The sequence below is a fragment of the Mangifera indica genome, chromosome 3 (assembly GCF_011075055.1).
Source record: "Mangifera indica cultivar Alphonso chromosome 3, CATAS_Mindica_2.1, whole genome shotgun sequence".
Taxonomy (NCBI): domain Eukaryota; kingdom Viridiplantae; phylum Streptophyta; class Magnoliopsida; order Sapindales; family Anacardiaceae; genus Mangifera; species Mangifera indica.
In genome coordinates this window covers 8,700,704-8,717,381 of record NC_058139.1, presented here as the reverse complement: position 1 = coordinate 8,717,381, position 16,678 = coordinate 8,700,704, and the positions used below count along the sequence as shown (strand labels likewise).

Here is a 16,678-nt window from a genome sequence, read left to right as displayed (position 1 = left end):
CTGTATGAACTTAATAAAGCCATTCAATGTCCAACTCTAGTAGTGTTTTGACATTGACGTGCCACAATAATGATTCAATTATCGATTTCTTCACATATTGCTCAAACATCAAGTTAAAATATTAATTACAAAGAAACTAAACTTACCCTTTAATCTGAAGAACTTTCTCCATTGTTACAACCTTGTAATTTTCAGGGAGAAAGTCCAGGCTGGAGAGCTAGAGCACACGCAAAATCCCAACATTAACAGGTTTAGCATGTGCCCTGCTTCTCCAGCATGGCTCAAACTCTCCCCCTCTCCAGTCCTGAACCACATTTCTAGTGAAATTTACAGTTTAAACACATACTATAACACATAGAGGGTGCCTTACTATTAACTGCACAAAGCATGCGTAATATTGGAAGACGCATGTGAGAATTTGACATTATATTTTTTAAGTTGTGAGGTGTACTTATAGGAATGTTACTGATGCTGACCTGGATCCCACAAATGAGATTGGCAAGAATGCATTTTGTTGGTTGACGTATGGTGGTTGATCCTGTGGGGTTTGCTTATAGTATAAGCGTTTCTGAATGTATTGGTCTTTAAGCATTTTGGTCCAACAAGCCTTGGGTAATTGACTGTTGAAGTTTGGCTACCAAAAAGGGATCCAAGAGGTGCAAAAACACTGGCCACTAATGGGAAATTTGTGGCCTACCAAATGCCAAAGTTATTTGGCTAGCCTTTCCGGAGCTATGGCAGACCACCCACCATGGGCTGGTAGGAGAGCTAAAAGCAATAAAACTCAACAGAACCAAAACAGTGAATATTAAATATATACTCTATTCTTTTCAAATGAAGAATTGTATATTTTTAATACAGTGAATTGGCCTGTCACATAATGGGATGTTTGAGATTTTTGTCATCAACTCACTAGGTTCCTTGAGCTTATGAAATCGCCCTCAGTATCCAATTTTCTTCCACATTAAGCGTCAAGAAACTGTTGACGATGTTAACAAATTGCCTTGCTTACAACAGAGATTATAGTTTGCTATAAAAGGGTGCTTTAGAAACATTCTTTTGAGAACTTCTTATGGGTTTAAGCTTCTTGTAGTGCTCATATGGAAACCTTTTCTTATCTTTGAACACATAATGGCATTACATTCAAGAGGGAAAGTTGAGATAACAAGCCCTGAGATAACCAAAATGAGGGTTGAACCAAAGCTGAAGAATCAAAATTTGTACTATTTTTCAAGAAATGGCCAGCTTGAGCATCCTCATTTTATGGAGGTCCCTCTTTGTTCTCCTCACGGACTATCTTAGAGGTAAATGACATACACACACACACACACACACATTAATTAGGGATCATATAACTGACAGGCACTTCATCCATATCAGTTCTTCATTATTTTAGGCTCCTTTTGTCCAACAAACATCCAGAATCATATATAGGAAATTCTAGTATGCTAGTATACATATTATCCGTCTAAAATCAGAATGGCAAAGCCCTACTTACCAATCCTCCAATGACCCGCTTAAAATATTTACGTGGCAAGTTGGTTGTGGCAACTTGGCTCTTCCTGTCAGTATCGATCAATCAACCCAAACACTCTCATTTCAAGTCTCTCTATTTATGGAATGTTTGTGTAGAATAATTGCATAAAACTTGCATCCGCTTTATAATTAACCAGAACTCAGTTATAATATTTTAGTAACTCTTCTTGATTGCAGACCATAATCATTCATTTACTATAGCGTCTTGTAAACTATTGTTTCTCCTTGTTCTGTTGAGGTTTACCCAAAAAAGGAAAAAGAAAAGACTCCTGTGATTAATTGCCAAATCAGGAACATACTGCTTCAAACTTTTTTATGTTATCGTTTACAGCAAGATCAGATGTCTTCCTTACATATATAATCACCTAAGACAGCTGCAAGCATAAAACAATCAATACTGCCTGAAAGTAAGATTCAGACGGCCAGGACGGATATTTGTTTCTTCTTGCAGAGCCTTCGGGGTAGTTGGTGTGATGATAGCTCTAACACCATGAAAGATATGTCTAGATTTTCCACCAAATATTAAAACATCTCCAGATTCCAAATTTACCCTCTGTGCCTTGGTCACATCCTCCTCATCACCATATAAAAATTCGGCAGTATCACCAATGGAAAAGGACACCACAGGTAAACCTTTTTCCAGACTTTCTTGAGATTCATCTCGATCCTGCATTGGCATGAAAGTATGAGATGTCAATAGACACAAACATTTATCATAAAAAGATGGACCTGAAGAGGTCCATACGTCTAGTCCCATATCTCTCTTTGTTTACTTATGTTCATTCATGCAGTAGAGATGCAATTATATTTTTAGGTAAACATACATGTATAAATTAAATTTAAAAACTTAGTAAGCAAGATGAGTCTTACATATATATATAAAACATCAGTTCACAAAATTAATAAGAATGATTGTCTTTGACAAACTAAATGTCCCATACCGTATTCATTCTGAATAGCACATAAAACATACTTCAGTATGATGCATAAAACAAAAAACCCAAGTTATAATGTGACTACTGTAATAAGGATGATAAAGTTTTCCGATACAAACCTGATGCAGACCAAGTTTTCCACTTGCTTTGTAAAAGTTTACAATACAGATGTCTGGGGATATCATTGGAAGAATGGTTTCTACATTCTGCGCTACAGAATTATTTCCTATGAGAGCATGGGAATCTTTTATTGCTTCCCTAACCAACTGATTGAAATAAGCAGGTATAATGGGCGGTTTAGCACCATCTATGCTCCGAATATCTTCATATACTCTTTTCTGAGGATCCCAATTTTTACCAAGGCACATCATATTTAGATGCAATGTTGCTCCACCACGATAACCAGGTTGGTAGAAACCTCCAGGCCCCAGCCCTAGGTTTCGGCATTCTTTTACTATTTTGACCTATGAATATTGGCACAACAATAAAATTTAGAAAACAAAAAGGGAGAGTAAAATAAATGCCAACTGATTTAGCAGAATAGCGTGTTTTCCTATTAAAAGAAAACATATTTTCCAATTTATTACAAAACAAATATATGGTAATATTTATCACAGTGACACATTATCGTGGGTGGATTTGTTTACAAATTAATTTGAACCCAGGCAAAACACCCACTACCATACTGATGAATGATGATGCTATAACCACCGAGCCTCAGTCTCAGGAAGCTTCATCATGTTTTTTGAATTTAATCAAATGGGCTGTATCAAAATAAGTGGGAAAGAGGGACCTCATCGCTTGAACGAGAAAAAGAACAATGAGCAGTACCTGATCACTGGTGAATAAATAATTCTTCAGTAATACCATCCCAGACCTCAATGCAATTCTGGTTGGACCTTCTGTGTCGAGCTTGACTTGATTTCGTTTTTGTCTATTTGTAACAAGTAATGAAGGCTTAAGCAAAATAGGAGTTCCAGTCTTAGGTGGACAAATATCAAAGCAACACACCACTGCCCGCGGCACAGAATGCCCTGAACCTCCAATGCCGACAAAATTCTTGACATCTTTTCCTCGGAAAGCCTGTTCTTGAATATCAGTTTTGGCAGGTAGCAAGGGCTCCTTTCCCACCAATTCATCTTTTACCTCGCCTGGGGATGAGAAATCATTATTCATAGCTGCAGTTCCTTCTCTCTCCTCTTCCAGGGTTTCTTTGATCTGCATACTAGTCATATCCAGATGAATGTTCCTAGAATCAGAGTGCAAAGGGGCTGAAGGAAGATTTACTGCACTAACCGAATCTAGTAATGGAAAGCTCTCCAGTTGTTTCATATGAATTCCCTCAGCCATGGGTAAATTTGGAATAATATCAGGCATAGGAGTCTTAGAATCAGAAGAAAAATCAAAAACATTCTCACTTTCCAAGTCTGAAGCCACAAAGCATTCTGTCTGTCTCAATTGACTATCCCCACCCTCCAGAGAATTCAGATTAACATCAGTTGCAGGTGACTTCTGTCGGTACACATATTTCAAGCCAGGTTTACCACTGAACTGCCTTGAACCACGACCTTGGGACTTATTATGCAAATATTTCCCTCTACCTTGGGACACTCCATCCTTACTGCCAGACGAATCATTGGCAAGAGGCTTATTCACTCCATCCTACATTTTTCCGAGAAAAATGAAATTAAGGAAAATACTTGTCCATTAACTGTAAACTTACATAGCCCCATGCATATACATATATAAAGAATAAGATTTAATTATGGAGGAAAAAGAACTACTAGGTGGACCAGGCGACCACAAGAACAAAAGTAAAAAACAGTTTTTAGGAAACAAAAAGGTATAGCCATAAATATAAACTCACTGAAACATGCAAACAAGAAATACAGAATAAAAAAGCATATATGCAATCAGAAATTGTTAAGTCTAGCAATTCATTGCTGATGGGTATCTTAAAGCCAAAAGAAAGCAGCGTTTTAAAAATATTTAGTTAATTAGAATTTAAGAAAAAAGTCTAATCAAAATGAATGTCTAACAAGTTTTAAATCTTACACGCATGTCAGATTTTAAAAGAGCATCGAACACTAAGAGGATTAACAAAAATAATCTCAAAAACAACAAAATAAAACACAATGAATCTTTTACACCATCACCAGAACAATATAAACATATAAAATATAATTAGTATGAACACAATTCATTATACCCACTTCATAAAACAATCAAAATAGAATTTTTACTACATTAGACTAAAAGGGCAACAAAACCAGAACTAGATTTATGAACTGTAACACTACCGAATTTTATTCCTAATAATAGGAAAATATATTCAAAGTTCAGTTATTTTTCAGCAACAACAACTACAAATAAAAAATTGAAACAAACCCGTCTCTCAAAATCAAATCTTTACCAAAGAATCCCCAAAATCAAAGTAAAATAAACATGAAAAACATAAAGTGGTTCAAAACCGAAAAGCAAAATAGGTAGTGAGTTGATAAAAAGTTACGCGTCTTTGACGGTGAAAAGCACCACTATTTGGAAGTGAAGATCTCCCTCCAGAACCTGAAACGCCCCGTCTGGTGTTCTGCTGGCTCATTGATCTAATAAATTTGGCGGGAAATATATTGTGGAGATAAACAGAATATAAAATTTCACCTAGACTCTTGTTTTTGCTTGAGAGAAAAACATTAAAAAAAGCTTTGGTCAAATTTTACTTATTTTACTATGATTTACAAGTAAGGAGGTTTGTAGAAGAAGAAGAGGGGAATGAAGATCCACAGAAACCAGACAAAGTGCTTTTCATTTAAGCCATTTGGGCTTTTTAAAGACTTTTCGACTTTTGCGTCACTCTAGGAATAAACTTAACTGTCAAGTTTTCTCTTGATGACAGACTCTTCGCATTCCTCTGTTTTTTATTATGAATTTTAAATAAATAAGCCAAAAGGAAATTCCTGAAAAACCAAGTATTATTACATCATTCATGTGATTATCAATCTTGCATCAAAAATATCTGATTTTAAAGCGTGCATGACGGCTTCGGTTAACGGAGTTTGTTCATATCATATTAATTTAAATTTTATTTTATAAATTTTTTATTTTAATTTAATCTAAATTAGAATTATATCAAAATCTTTTCAACTTTAATCTAAACCTTAAATATTTGAGTTGATCTCATCCGATTCAAATTAATTCAAAATTATTTATTATTTTTACTATCTAAAATATTTTTATCATTTTAATTTCTTTACCAATTTATCCCTAATTATTATTAATAAAATAGACAATATAATATTTTGTCTTATTTATAGATAATCCAAAATTATATACTAAGAGCTTTAAAACACATTAATAATTTGACTAATCAAATTATATTCTTACATTTAATAATAAAATAAAATATTTAAATAAAAATAAAATACTATGAATAATTACAATTATATAAAGATATATCTATGTATATAATCCGTAAAAATTTCAACTACGACTGATATTGTTTTCAATATTTCTATAATTTATCCTTAATAATTTTTATTAAAGTAACATTTCTCTAAAATATTTGAATCGATTTGGATCATATCAAATTACTTTCCTATGTACCCTAGTACTACTCAATTTAATTTCAAATAGTATTGGGTTAATTCAAAATAAATTTTATATTTAAAAACTTAACTCTAACTGGATTTTTTTGTATCAAGTTAACGGATTGTATTGAAAATTGTCAACCCAAAATAAATTGCCGAACTCTATTCATGTATGGATCCTTATATTCCCTTGACAGGTTCTGCCTTGTAGAAGGTCAACTTTAGTTATGGTTGATCGTGACCAAAAACCAATTTATTTACTAGAGAAGAATGTGGTGATGTATGGGTACTCAAGCTTAATGCCAAACATTCCAAGGGTTGTTGGCGAAAATTAACCTGACATGTATGTTATCATTTTAATTCAATCGACTATCCCCACCAAATGGTTTGATAGTTTTGTGACCAATGGATGATGTTTGATCAACCAATATTTGTGTGCATGTTCACGAAATTACTGGAAACAAGAAGCTAGTTTCAACTAGTTTGCCAACTAAATATCTAACATTTTCTCAGTTAATCCTCCAATTAAACCCTCCTAATGACAACTTAAAGGGCTCAACCCGTTTAGCAAAAGTCAACTTGTAGGTCAAAGTCAGGTCTAGGATTTATTTCCGCTGAGACTAGGTCATGAAGAATTCCCTAATTTTGGTGTAAACGAACTGCCCTTTTATAAGATTAGCAAAGGGACTTAAGGTCAACGTGTGAATATTGTCCTAAAAGATTAGGGTTAGATTCGGGCCGAGCCAAATTCGATTCACAGCTAGCTCGGGTTCGGCTCAGTTTATTTATGACCGGCTCGAGTTCGGCTCGAGCTCGACTCGAGCCGAACTGCTCGTTTTTGACTCGGCTCGTTTATAGCTCGGCTCGGCTCATTTTTCATATCAAAATGACATCGTTTTGTATATATATGGATCAAAACGACTTCGTTTTGTATAAAAAAATTTAAAAAAATATATACCGAGCCAATCCGAGCCAGCTCGAGCTCGATCGAGCCGAGCAGAGCCCGGCTCGTTTCGGGCTCGAGTCTAGCCCTATAAAAGATACATCTAAATGCAATACCATAAAACTAGTGTCAATGTGATAGGCTTGCTTTTCACTTAAACAAAGAATAAATTTAGTCTTGATATAGATGCTCTATCTTTAATATATATATATATATAAACCCTCCAACAAATTTTTTGCTAAAATCAAATTGCCATTATAGATGAGTGTGCTTGAAAATGTTAGTGACATACATACATACATACATACATATATATATATATATATATATTAAAAACATACAATTGAAAAAAAAAAATTAATATGGCTTAAATATTAATTTTAATTTAAAAATATGAAAAAAGATATTTTAATAATTTCAAAATATATTTTATGGGGATAAAAACTTAACCTCAAGTAGCTAAATTAACACTGCATGCTCAGGTTGTACTTTTGAATCTCCACCTCAAGGTACAACTCATATTAGCGTCATCTCTGGTACCGTACATTAAAACATTAACACACTTTAAATTTGTACAAACGTCTCGCTCTGTCGACCATCGTCTTTTCTCTTCCTTAGATCGTTGAATCCGCGGAGAAAAACCAAATGCAAAACAGGTATTTATGTGCATGTATTCTTTTATTTGTGTTTATTAGGTGAAAAGCTTTGACTTTTAGGGGTTTTCTGCAAAATTTGAGACTGAACCGGCTAAAATTGAGAGGCTTTGCATGATTTAGTTGATGGGTGTTTTTAAATGCTTTTGATTGCTTGATTTGATTGGTTTAAGGGATTTTCTTGGATGGGTTTTTGTTGGATCATGTGAATTCTTATTTGATGACTTATGTTTTGATTTTGATTATGCAAATTGTGTGGTGCATTGTTGTGGTATATGGAAATTGAGAGATTTTAACTGTTCTTAGGACAAAGGATTGAGGAAGAACATGACATATTGAAATTTGTATTTGGTATTTAAACTGTGTACCACATGCTGTCGGGGGATGCCATATTTAATTAATTTATCATTTGTGGATCTGGGTTTTTGATGGCTCAATGAATTGGGACAACAGTGAATTGGTGTAGCTGAGGAATTGTAAAGCAGGATAAAAATGGTGAAGATGACTATGATTGCACGTGTTACTGATGGGCTGCCATTGGCAGAGGGACTGGATGATGGGCGTGATTTGAGAGATGCTGAGATGTACAAGCAGCAAGTGAAGGCTTTGTTTAAAAATCTTTCGAAAGGGCAGAATGAAGCTTCGAGGATGTCAGTTGAGACAGGACCTTATGTTTTTCAGTATCCTTGTGGTTTTTTTTTTATTAAGATAATCTTATTACTCTGAAATAGTTCATAATCATGCATCTTAATTGATGTAAATTCCAATTGGTAATCATGTAATGCTTTTTGTGCATCTTAGATAGTGTGTTCATCCATGCAGTTCCTTTTCTATCATATTCATTGTCCTTTGCTTAGTAATATTCTGTAGCAGACTGTCATGCCATCTCTTAATTTTATCTTTACTAGATCTGGACTCGAGGCTGGGTAAATGGTACTTCTGCTTTACAGATGGCAGTTTCATAGCAATGATAAGATTCTTAGTTGATGTAGCTGTGGTTATTGAATGAATTCTATAATTTTATGTCAAAAGTGGTAACAACATTAATTTGCAGGTTATTTTACTAATTTTCATTATCTACATTAAAAAAAAAAAAAAAATTTGCTTGTGGTAAAGGTTATGAAATTTGGTTTCCATAAATTCTTTACTTCAGTTTTCTAATTTTTAGTAAGTGCACCTAAATTTAGTTTATCCTTGACCCAAGTTCTAGTTACATCATTGAAGGACGTGTTTGTTACTTGACAATGTGTGACCGTGCTTACCCCAAGAAGCTTGCCTTCCAGTATCTGGAAGACCTAAAGAATGAATTTGAGCGTGTTAATGGTGCACAGATTGAAACTGCAGCCAGACCATATGCTTTCATTAAATTTGGTAGGTGTCATGTCTTTTAACCTCTCTTTAGCATGTGCCTGGTATTTCTCCTAATATAGCTTTTGTTGCTTTTTTGTGGGCTTGATTTTTTTTGTCTTCATGTTTAAAGATACATTCATACAGAAAACAAAGAAATTGTACCAGGACACTCGTACTCAGCGGAATATTGCTAAGTTGAATGATGAACTTTATGAGGTACACCAGATAATGACTCGCAATGTGCAGGAAGTTCTTGGTGTTGGTGAAAAGTTGGACCGTAAGATGGTGCCTTTTCTTATCATCATTTGAATCTGTTTACATCATGTGTTGTTTTCTTTTTTAAAGTAATACAACATTTATGTTTTTTTCACCTAAAAATTAGGATTTAAATAGTGCAAAATGAAATAGAGTATATTTTCTTTATGGATGTTTATTTGATTTTGAAGTTGATTAATGGCTTGGAATTCCATGTGATAATTTGAAATGCACTATTCTTTTAGTGATAAATGTATTTTAACACTGCATGGTTATCAGGTAGTCATATTTTTACTTTGTCTTATTTTGGTGAGAGCTTTCCAACCTCCACCCGCTTGTTACTAAATTATTCAATGTCTTTTGGTTGTGATCGTGAATGACAGCATCCAGTTTCTCCCTCTTGTCGTATTCTTGGTGATTAAGTTATGTTTTATTTCGTAATTTTGCAGAGGTTAGTGAAATGTCCAGTCGATTAACGTCAGAGTCACGAATATATGCTGAAAGGGCAAAGGATTTGAATAGACAGGTTAGTTATATTAATTTGTTTGATAACTCACATGAAGTCTCTTATGCTGCTTGTGGGTCATTTATTGTGTCTGAACTTAGAAAATGCTTCTTAAGTGGCACAATTTCAGATACATGCACAAATTTTTGTGAATTTTACAAAGTCTATGTTGGGGAAAAATCTCAGTGTATAGTCTTTGTGAATAGTCCATCAGAATTTAAAATCAGGACGTTTATCTGATGATGAAACAATAAATGATAGGTTTCTTTGTTGAAATTCATGAAGACTTAACTTTTATACAATCACTTCACCAACTGTGAGATTAGAGTAATATGATTTATTTATTTCAATTTTGAATTTGGGTGCTTAGAGCAGTTTAATGCTGTTGCAATGTTATTTGAAGAAGTTCTGAAGATGCACAGTTGCAGTGTCGAAATTAGATACTCATGAAATTTACCAACTTCTTACACACTTTGACTGCAGGCTTTGATTCGGAAGTGGGCCCCTGTCGCCATTGTGTTAGGAGTGGTCTTTGTGCTCTTTTGGCTCAAAACTAAAATCTGGTGATTCGATTGCCTTTAGATGTTTCTGATACTTGCACATTTTGCCTGGGTCTCTGCTGCAGTATGGGTTGCTTGTGTGCATGTCTTGATTTCCAGACTCAGGGACTTCAGATTGCGGTGACCACTCTTTTCTGTTCATGACAGTTAAGATGAGTTATTCGGTTGGTACCAATAGAAGTGGAGCTAAATTTACCATTTGGAATTGTGAGATAGGAACCCTTTTAGGATCATTAAGGCGCCAAAATATATTTATACAAACTTTTAGAGAATTCTATAGCCGGAGGGCTTTATTGGTGCTTTATTGATACTCTTCTATATCTTTTCATTACATTCAATACTTAATAGCAACCTTATTGTTCTTATCATATACCATGTTGATGTGACCATGCAAGTGCCGCATAGTAGACATGTTTTTGCTTTTAAACTAGCTGATATTTGGCCCCAATTTGGTCAGTGATCATTTGAATGAATCCTTAAACAGCTCCTGCCTTGATAATGTGTTGAACAAGTTCATTAGTAGCTATGGAAATTAAGCTGTGTCGAAACAGATGTGATAGGTTACAGATTTGTTCGAGGTATGAAGTAAAGGGATATAAAAGAAGCATGGCATGCATAGTTAACAGAAATTTATGAGGTGGATCAGCTATTATAAAGCTGAAAATGTACTTAATATTCTTCCATGTGCGTTCAATCTACACATCAAATTTGTTTGTAAGTTGCTAATTGTGTTCACCAGGTCCGAATGAGTGATACTGCTACTTTTATTGCCAACAGAGGATGTTCCAAGAACTGAAAACGAAACGTCCATTCTGAAATCGAAATGTCTGTTCCACCTAAGTTTTGATATAAAATTCCATCGTTGGACGAGCTACTCAAGAATCAACTTTTTAGAATACACGAACGCTCGATTCTTAAAAAAGCTCTAAATCATTATAAATTGACTAAATATTTTTTTTCCCTTCTTTCTTCAAATTTGTTGCATTTTGTTTATGCGATTTTACAATAGTTTTTAGTAACTCCCCCACAAATATTTATCATTTATTTTGTTTTTAATCAGTTCTTATCTCACCATGATTCAAGTGTGCATATTTATAGCATGTTCATTGCGTATTTCCTGACTCATTAAGTTTGGCACTAAAATTTTTCATCTCCACACTCTTCATTTGTTAATTGAACTGCATCTGATTTTAAACTAAATCATTTACAACAAAAGCGAATACTTTATCATTAACATTTTCATTCTTGTCTATTGGAATATCATCTTCTAATATGTTTAATTTTTTTTAAAATAAATAGAAAATTTTCTAACAATGAGTTCAGATTATACAATATATATATATATATATATATATATATATATATATATATATATATATATATATATATATATATATATAATTTGTTTATATATAATTTTATTTTTATTAACGATAGAGGATACAGGTGAGGTTATAAATCCATAAATTTTTTTTTTAATTTTTAACGAATATATGTAAAAATATTGCAACACATATTACATCATTTTTTTTTTTGTCTCAACCTGCTATTTGATTGGAAATGGCGTCTTCTTTGATTAAAGTGGGGCTGATGCCTTGTCAATTGTCAACATCATAGCTATAATTTTATGTGCAATTGCACAAAATTGTCAACAGTGATAAAGGTGTCACAATGGAAAGGAACTTTTTTTCTGGCGTACTTATGAGAAAAAAAAGCGAAACACGTTTCCCATCACATGCTATTATTTGGTCTTCATTTGCCTTGATAACTGTCTGTCCAACTACAGTTTGACTGTTTATTTCACGAACTTCATTTGATTGATCTTTTGCCATTCAGGTACCCTTCTCTGGATGGGTATGTTTTGGTTTTGATGATCTTGTTCTTGTATGTTAGAGGAGAAGGAAAGATTAATTTCTAAGAATTTTTAGCAACTGTTATAATTACTAGATTTTACTGTTTGTTTTTTTTATTCATGTTCTTATTTTGTTGTATATAGATGAGTTTTTATTCTTATTTCATATTGTATAGTATTCTCTTTATATGATGAATCTGTGAATTGAATTTCTCAGCCACATGACATCCAAAAGTTTCTTTGTTTACTGAAATTCTAAGCAGAACTTTGTGCATATGATAATCAGTCACTTGAAACCTTGATTAATGTCCATGTTTCCAGGTGAAATGGCAGCTGAACCTGTTAATGTGAATGAATTTCAAGAATTAGCTAGGCTAGCCCTTCCAAAAATGTATTATGATTACTACTCTGGAGGAGCAGAGGACCAGCATACCTTGAAGGAGAATATTGAAGGGTTTCAAAGGATCATGTAATGTTCAAATTAATACTTGTGTAATTTAAGAAATGATCACAAGATCTCACCAATAAATTTTTTTGGATTTCTCAGGTTTCGGCCTAGAGTTCTTGTCAACGTGAGCAGAATAGATACTTCAACTTCAATAGTTGGTTACAAGATTTCGGCTCCCATTATCATTGCTCCAACAGGTTCACATCAAATGGCACACCCTGAAGGTCTGATTTCTTCTTTTAATAGCCGTTTCAAACTCTAGTCCAAAATTGTGATATGACTCGGACATTTGTATGTGCTCCAGGAGAGGTTGCAACAGCAAGAGCAGCTGCTGCTTGTAACACCATTATGGTATTTTATTAGTAATGACTGAACTGTTATGCTTACTTCGTGCCCTTGTATATCATGACCTTATTTTGTTTTGGGATCATTCCAGGTTTTATCTTACTCATCTAACTGCACTATAGAGGAGGTTGCTGCCAGCTGCAATGCTGTTCGCTTCTATCAACTATACGTAACCAGCAATTCTTGAGTGCTCTTGATTTTAAATAAGAAAAATGCAACTTTTCTTTTGCACCAATAGACTCCTGTGTCTCTTGTGCTACCATTGATAGGAAACTAATAACAACTTGGCATCCTTTTTGTTAATAGGTATATAAGAGGCGAGATATAACGCGCACACTACTGCAGAGAGCTGAAAGGAATGGATACAAAGCTATTGTCCTAACTGCTGATACTCCAAGACTTGGTCGAAGGGAGAAAGACATAAAGAACAAGTGAATAGTCATCTTTACTCCTTTCATTCTGTCTCCAAACACTGTTGATTGCCTTTATTTACTGCAACACCATGTTCTATAGAATGTATATAGCTCATAAATGATTGTTTCCTTATTCTCTTATTTTGTGAAATATATATATATGTTCTGAATCACATGAAAACTTTTGCAGAATGATTACACCTCCCCTGAAAAATCTGGAAGGTCTCTTAACAATCACCGTGGCCCCTGTAAGAACAAACATTATACCATTAATTATCATTGTTTTCAACATTTTAAGTTCACACCCTGCAATTGACAATGTCATTCTTGATTTTTGTCTGTGCTCTCATCTGATAAATAACTCTTTGTGCCCATAAATAGTCTATAATCATTACTTCAACTACATGGATTTTGAATTTTCCAGGGCACAGGCTCGAATTTAGAAGCTTTTGCCAATGAGACTATGGATGCTTCTTTATGTTGGGAGGTATAAACGGATACGCTATTCCTTTTCCTTTTTAAAATGTATCTAGAACATCTTACTAATTTATTTTTCTGCGGTTGCAGGATATGGGTTGGTTAAGATCTATTACAAACTTGCCAATTTTAATCAAGGGGATTCTCACTTGTGAAGACGGTAAGCTCAAAGCTCCATTTCACGACATCCATATCCATCATTTATGTTAATTCATCAAGACTATGTTTGGCTGCATGCTTTAAAGGGACATATTAATCTTAACTCAAAGAAGCATTTGAATAGGCTTGTTTAATTTGTACTTGATGTTCTATTATTTGCAGCAAAAAAGGCTGTGCAAGTAGGTGCTGCTGGGATTATTGTCTCGAATCATGGTGCTCGTCAGCTAGATTATTCTCCATCCACTATTTCTGTACTTGAAGAGGTGACTATTAGCTTTAAACTACCATTAGCATTTCAATTTATTTGCAAGTCCTAATGAAAACAAAATGCATCTCAATACCTAGTTAGGCTGTTAAGAGGACTCTAAACTCTGATAATTCAGATATTGAAATTTGTGTTACTAGATATGATAGAACATTTAAGAACTAGAGCTGTAATTTTTTTTTATGGGTTATCCAAGTTTCTGAGTTCTGAGAAAGTCATGCACTTACAATTATTACCTGGTAACTTTCTAGTTAATGCTATTTTTAGCAAGGGAACTAATCCAATATGGTTTGTATTTGTGGTACCCTGAACTTGCAGGTGGTTCATGCTGTTGAAGGAAAAATTCCTGTTCTAATGGATGGAGGAGTCCGGCGAGGTACAGATGTTTTCAAGGCCTTGGCTCTCGGTGCAAAAGCTGTACTTGTAATTTTCCTATCCCTTTTAGTTAACAGTTATTGCCAAGATTCAGGAAAACATATAAATGCCTATGATTTTTCTTACTGTTCTCCTCTTGAAATTCTATTGCTACTACTTTGATATGGTAACTTATGTTACTGCAGGTTGGCAGGCCTGTAATATATGGCCTGGCTGCCAAGGGGGAGCACGGGGTGAGACGAGTCATCGAAATGCTGAAGAATGAGTTTGAACTCACCATGGCCCTTTCTGGTTGTCCTAGTTTGAAACATATCACCAGAAACCATGTCTCAACAGAGCGTGACAGACTCCACTCGATGCTCTAATCTTTTGTTCTATGGGCTGTGAAAGAAATGAGTATTGGAAAGGTTTCTAAATATGTTTTAAACTGGGTTTCTTTTAATAAACTGTTGTATGTCTAATTTAATTTTGCATGGAACAAGTCCAATATGAAGACATGTTACTAACAGTGATTGCTTTTGGGGTTTATTTTTTGGATTATGAGATGATTCTTGACTTGAGATTTTTCAATGGTTTTAAGATTATGTTTGAAAGCTATTTGTGATAAAATCTATCGGTGATCAGGGTAGCTTGAAGTGTAGAATTGTGTTGACATTTATCTTATTTTAGGTAAGAGAAATGAGAGAAATGTATACATATATGTTTCAAAATTTCTAATAATTTTTATATTAAAAAATTATAAAACAAGTTTCTACTGAGATTGAAGAAGTATAATAAAAAAAATAAAGAGGTTTTTGGAGGTTCTGTTTTATCAAATTGTTGAAGAGAAAAATTCACCAATGAAAAAAAAGAAAAACTTAGTTTATATTGACTCTAAGAATTAATAAAACTAGTAAAATATTTGAACTTTTAAGATGAAGATATGAGTTTGAGTCTTTTTCACGTTTGTAAAATTTTAATTTATCTAATACAGTAATTATAGGTATTATAGATTCGGTTATTGTGTTTTGAATTTATCCGTCTAACAAATACTGATCAAACCTGCGGCTATAAAAAAAAAAAAAAAGCCTAGTCTATGTTGGAAGTAAGGATTGACTTAATAAATAATTAATTGCTTTTGATACCGAAATTTGTTATATGATAATGAAATAAACTATGCTAAGACTATTTATTTTCCCGGCAATTTATTTTTTTTTGCAAAACTAACCATTAAAATAAACTATATAATCATAAAACTCAATGAAAGTTACTAAAAATCTTATTATTTAAATAAAACATGAAGATTTAATTGAAAATATTTTTAATAATTTTATTTCTAAAATAATTTCTGTGGGCCTTTGGCGAAAAATTTACCTATTTTATAAGGTTTTCGAGATCAAATTTATTAAAATATTTTTCTACTATAATAATAGTTTAAAAGAATTTTCTTGAATAAATTCTTTTATAAGTTTTACTGAGATAGATTATCGTATTACTTTTAACTCTATCACTTTTTTTTTTTTTTAAATTATTGTATCATCTTTCAAGGGCTTGTCAACAGATTTAATCAAATCTTGTAATGAAATCACATTGGTAAAGTGTAATTTTACCATATTGCACTTGCGATTTTACCGAATCCAACCCGATCACACATTTTCTATGTGATTTAGACAGCCACCAAATGCAATTCAACAACCAAAATCACACTTGAGGTGCTAGAATGCAAATTTTTTTTTTTAAATTTTTGGAAAGGAAAATGGAGTTTGTTTTTCTATATTTAAGTTTTTTCCAACAGGTGATATTTATAACTTTTGAATTCAACATTCATGGGGTGGAAATTTGTGATTTTCCCAGAGTTTGGGTGAAAAATAATTTTCCCATTTACTATTTATAGCTGCAATCAAATCTAGCCAGCAAGATCCTACTTGCTACCATGACCATGAACAGAGAAAAGGAAAATATATATTATTAACTCAGTATGCCACAAATAACAACGATTTGACTGTCAAATTAACGCAGGTCTTTAGAGCTTAAATGAGACGAC

The 16,678-nt window shown here is 33.4% G+C and overlaps 3 protein-coding genes across 6 annotated transcripts; 2 read left to right on the top strand and 1 right to left on the bottom strand.

Annotated features, from left to right (window-relative positions):
- Window positions 1-1,811: 1,811 nt before the first annotated feature.
- Window positions 1,812-5,338, bottom strand: LOC123212423. 2 transcript variants are annotated; one of them, XM_044631549.1, is made up of 5 exons: window positions 4,981-5,338; window positions 3,768-4,133; window positions 3,303-3,689; window positions 2,591-2,935; window positions 1,812-2,203 (listed from the first exon to the last, which is right to left on the bottom strand). In XM_044631549.1, the coding sequence occupies exons 1-5, from the start codon at window positions 5,068-5,070 to the stop codon at window positions 1,928-1,930; spliced, it is 1,464 nt and encodes a 487-aa protein (XP_044487484.1). In that variant the 5' UTR covers window positions 5,071-5,338; the 3' UTR covers window positions 1,812-1,927. The 2 variants fall into 2 exon arrangements, with proteins under 2 accessions (XP_044487484.1, XP_044487483.1); XM_044631548.1 differs by having other exon boundaries at window positions 3,303-4,133; window positions 4,981-5,337.
- Window positions 5,339-7,510: 2,172 nt separating this feature from the next.
- LOC123210075 (25.3 kDa vesicle transport protein-like) lies at window positions 7,511-10,689 on the top strand. 2 transcript variants are annotated; one of them, XR_006501195.1, is made up of 6 exons: window positions 7,511-7,654; window positions 8,105-8,331; window positions 8,862-9,022; window positions 9,132-9,286; window positions 9,706-9,782; window positions 10,245-10,309. XR_006501195.1 is itself a non-coding variant. In XM_044628266.1 (6 exons), exons 2-6 carry the CDS (start codon window positions 8,144-8,146, stop codon window positions 10,326-10,328), a joined length of 657 nt encoding a protein of 218 aa, XP_044484201.1. In that variant the 5' UTR covers window positions 7,512-7,654; window positions 8,105-8,143; the 3' UTR covers window positions 10,329-10,689. The 2 variants fall into 2 exon arrangements, 1 of the variants encoding a protein (XP_044484201.1); XM_044628266.1 differs by having other exon boundaries at window positions 7,512-7,654; window positions 9,132-9,278; window positions 10,245-10,689.
- Window positions 10,690-11,994: 1,305 nt separating this feature from the next.
- Window positions 11,995-15,225, top strand: LOC123210257 (peroxisomal (S)-2-hydroxy-acid oxidase GLO4). 2 transcript variants are annotated; one of them, XM_044628510.1, is made up of 12 exons: window positions 11,995-12,157; window positions 12,495-12,642; window positions 12,721-12,845; window positions 12,926-12,972; window positions 13,058-13,135; window positions 13,273-13,397; window positions 13,570-13,627; window positions 13,804-13,866; window positions 13,947-14,016; window positions 14,178-14,278; window positions 14,599-14,703; window positions 14,841-15,225. In XM_044628510.1, exons 2-12 carry the CDS (start codon window positions 12,500-12,502, stop codon window positions 15,018-15,020), a joined length of 1,095 nt encoding a protein of 364 aa, XP_044484445.1. In that variant the 5' UTR covers window positions 11,995-12,157; window positions 12,495-12,499; the 3' UTR covers window positions 15,021-15,225. The 2 variants fall into 2 exon arrangements, with proteins under 2 accessions (XP_044484445.1, XP_044484444.1); XM_044628509.1 differs by having other exon boundaries at window positions 12,001-12,175.
- Window positions 15,226-16,678: the final 1,453 nt, after the last annotated feature.

Coding starts and splice junctions, on each gene's coding strand:
- LOC123212423 (XM_044631548.1), bottom strand. CDS start 5,070: ATGAGCCAGCAGAACACCAGACGGGGCGTTTCAGGTTCTGGAGGGAGA. Junction 4,134..4,980: donor CTTTTCACCGTCAAAGACGC/GTAACTTTTTAT, acceptor GGAAAAATGTAG/GATGGAGTGAATAAGCCTCT. Junction 2,204..2,590: donor GAAAACTTGGTCTGCATCAG/GTTTGTATCGGA, acceptor ATGCCAATGCAG/GATCGAGATGAATCTCAAGA.
- LOC123210075 (XM_044628266.1), top strand. CDS start 8,144: ATGGTGAAGATGACTATGATTGCACGTGTTACTGATGGGCTGCCATTG. Junction 8,332..8,861: donor ACAGGACCTTATGTTTTTCA/GTATCCTTGTGG, acceptor CCCAAGTTCTAG/TTACATCATTGAAGGACGTG. Junction 9,023..9,131: donor ATATGCTTTCATTAAATTTG/GTAGGTGTCATG, acceptor TCATGTTTAAAG/ATACATTCATACAGAAAACA.
- LOC123210257 (XM_044628509.1), top strand. Junction 12,973..13,057: donor CTGCTTGTAACACCATTATG/GTATTTTATTAG, acceptor GGATCATTCCAG/GTTTTATCTTACTCATCTAA. Junction 13,628..13,803: donor TAACAATCACCGTGGCCCCT/GTAAGAACAAAC, acceptor TGAATTTTCCAG/GGCACAGGCTCGAATTTAGA.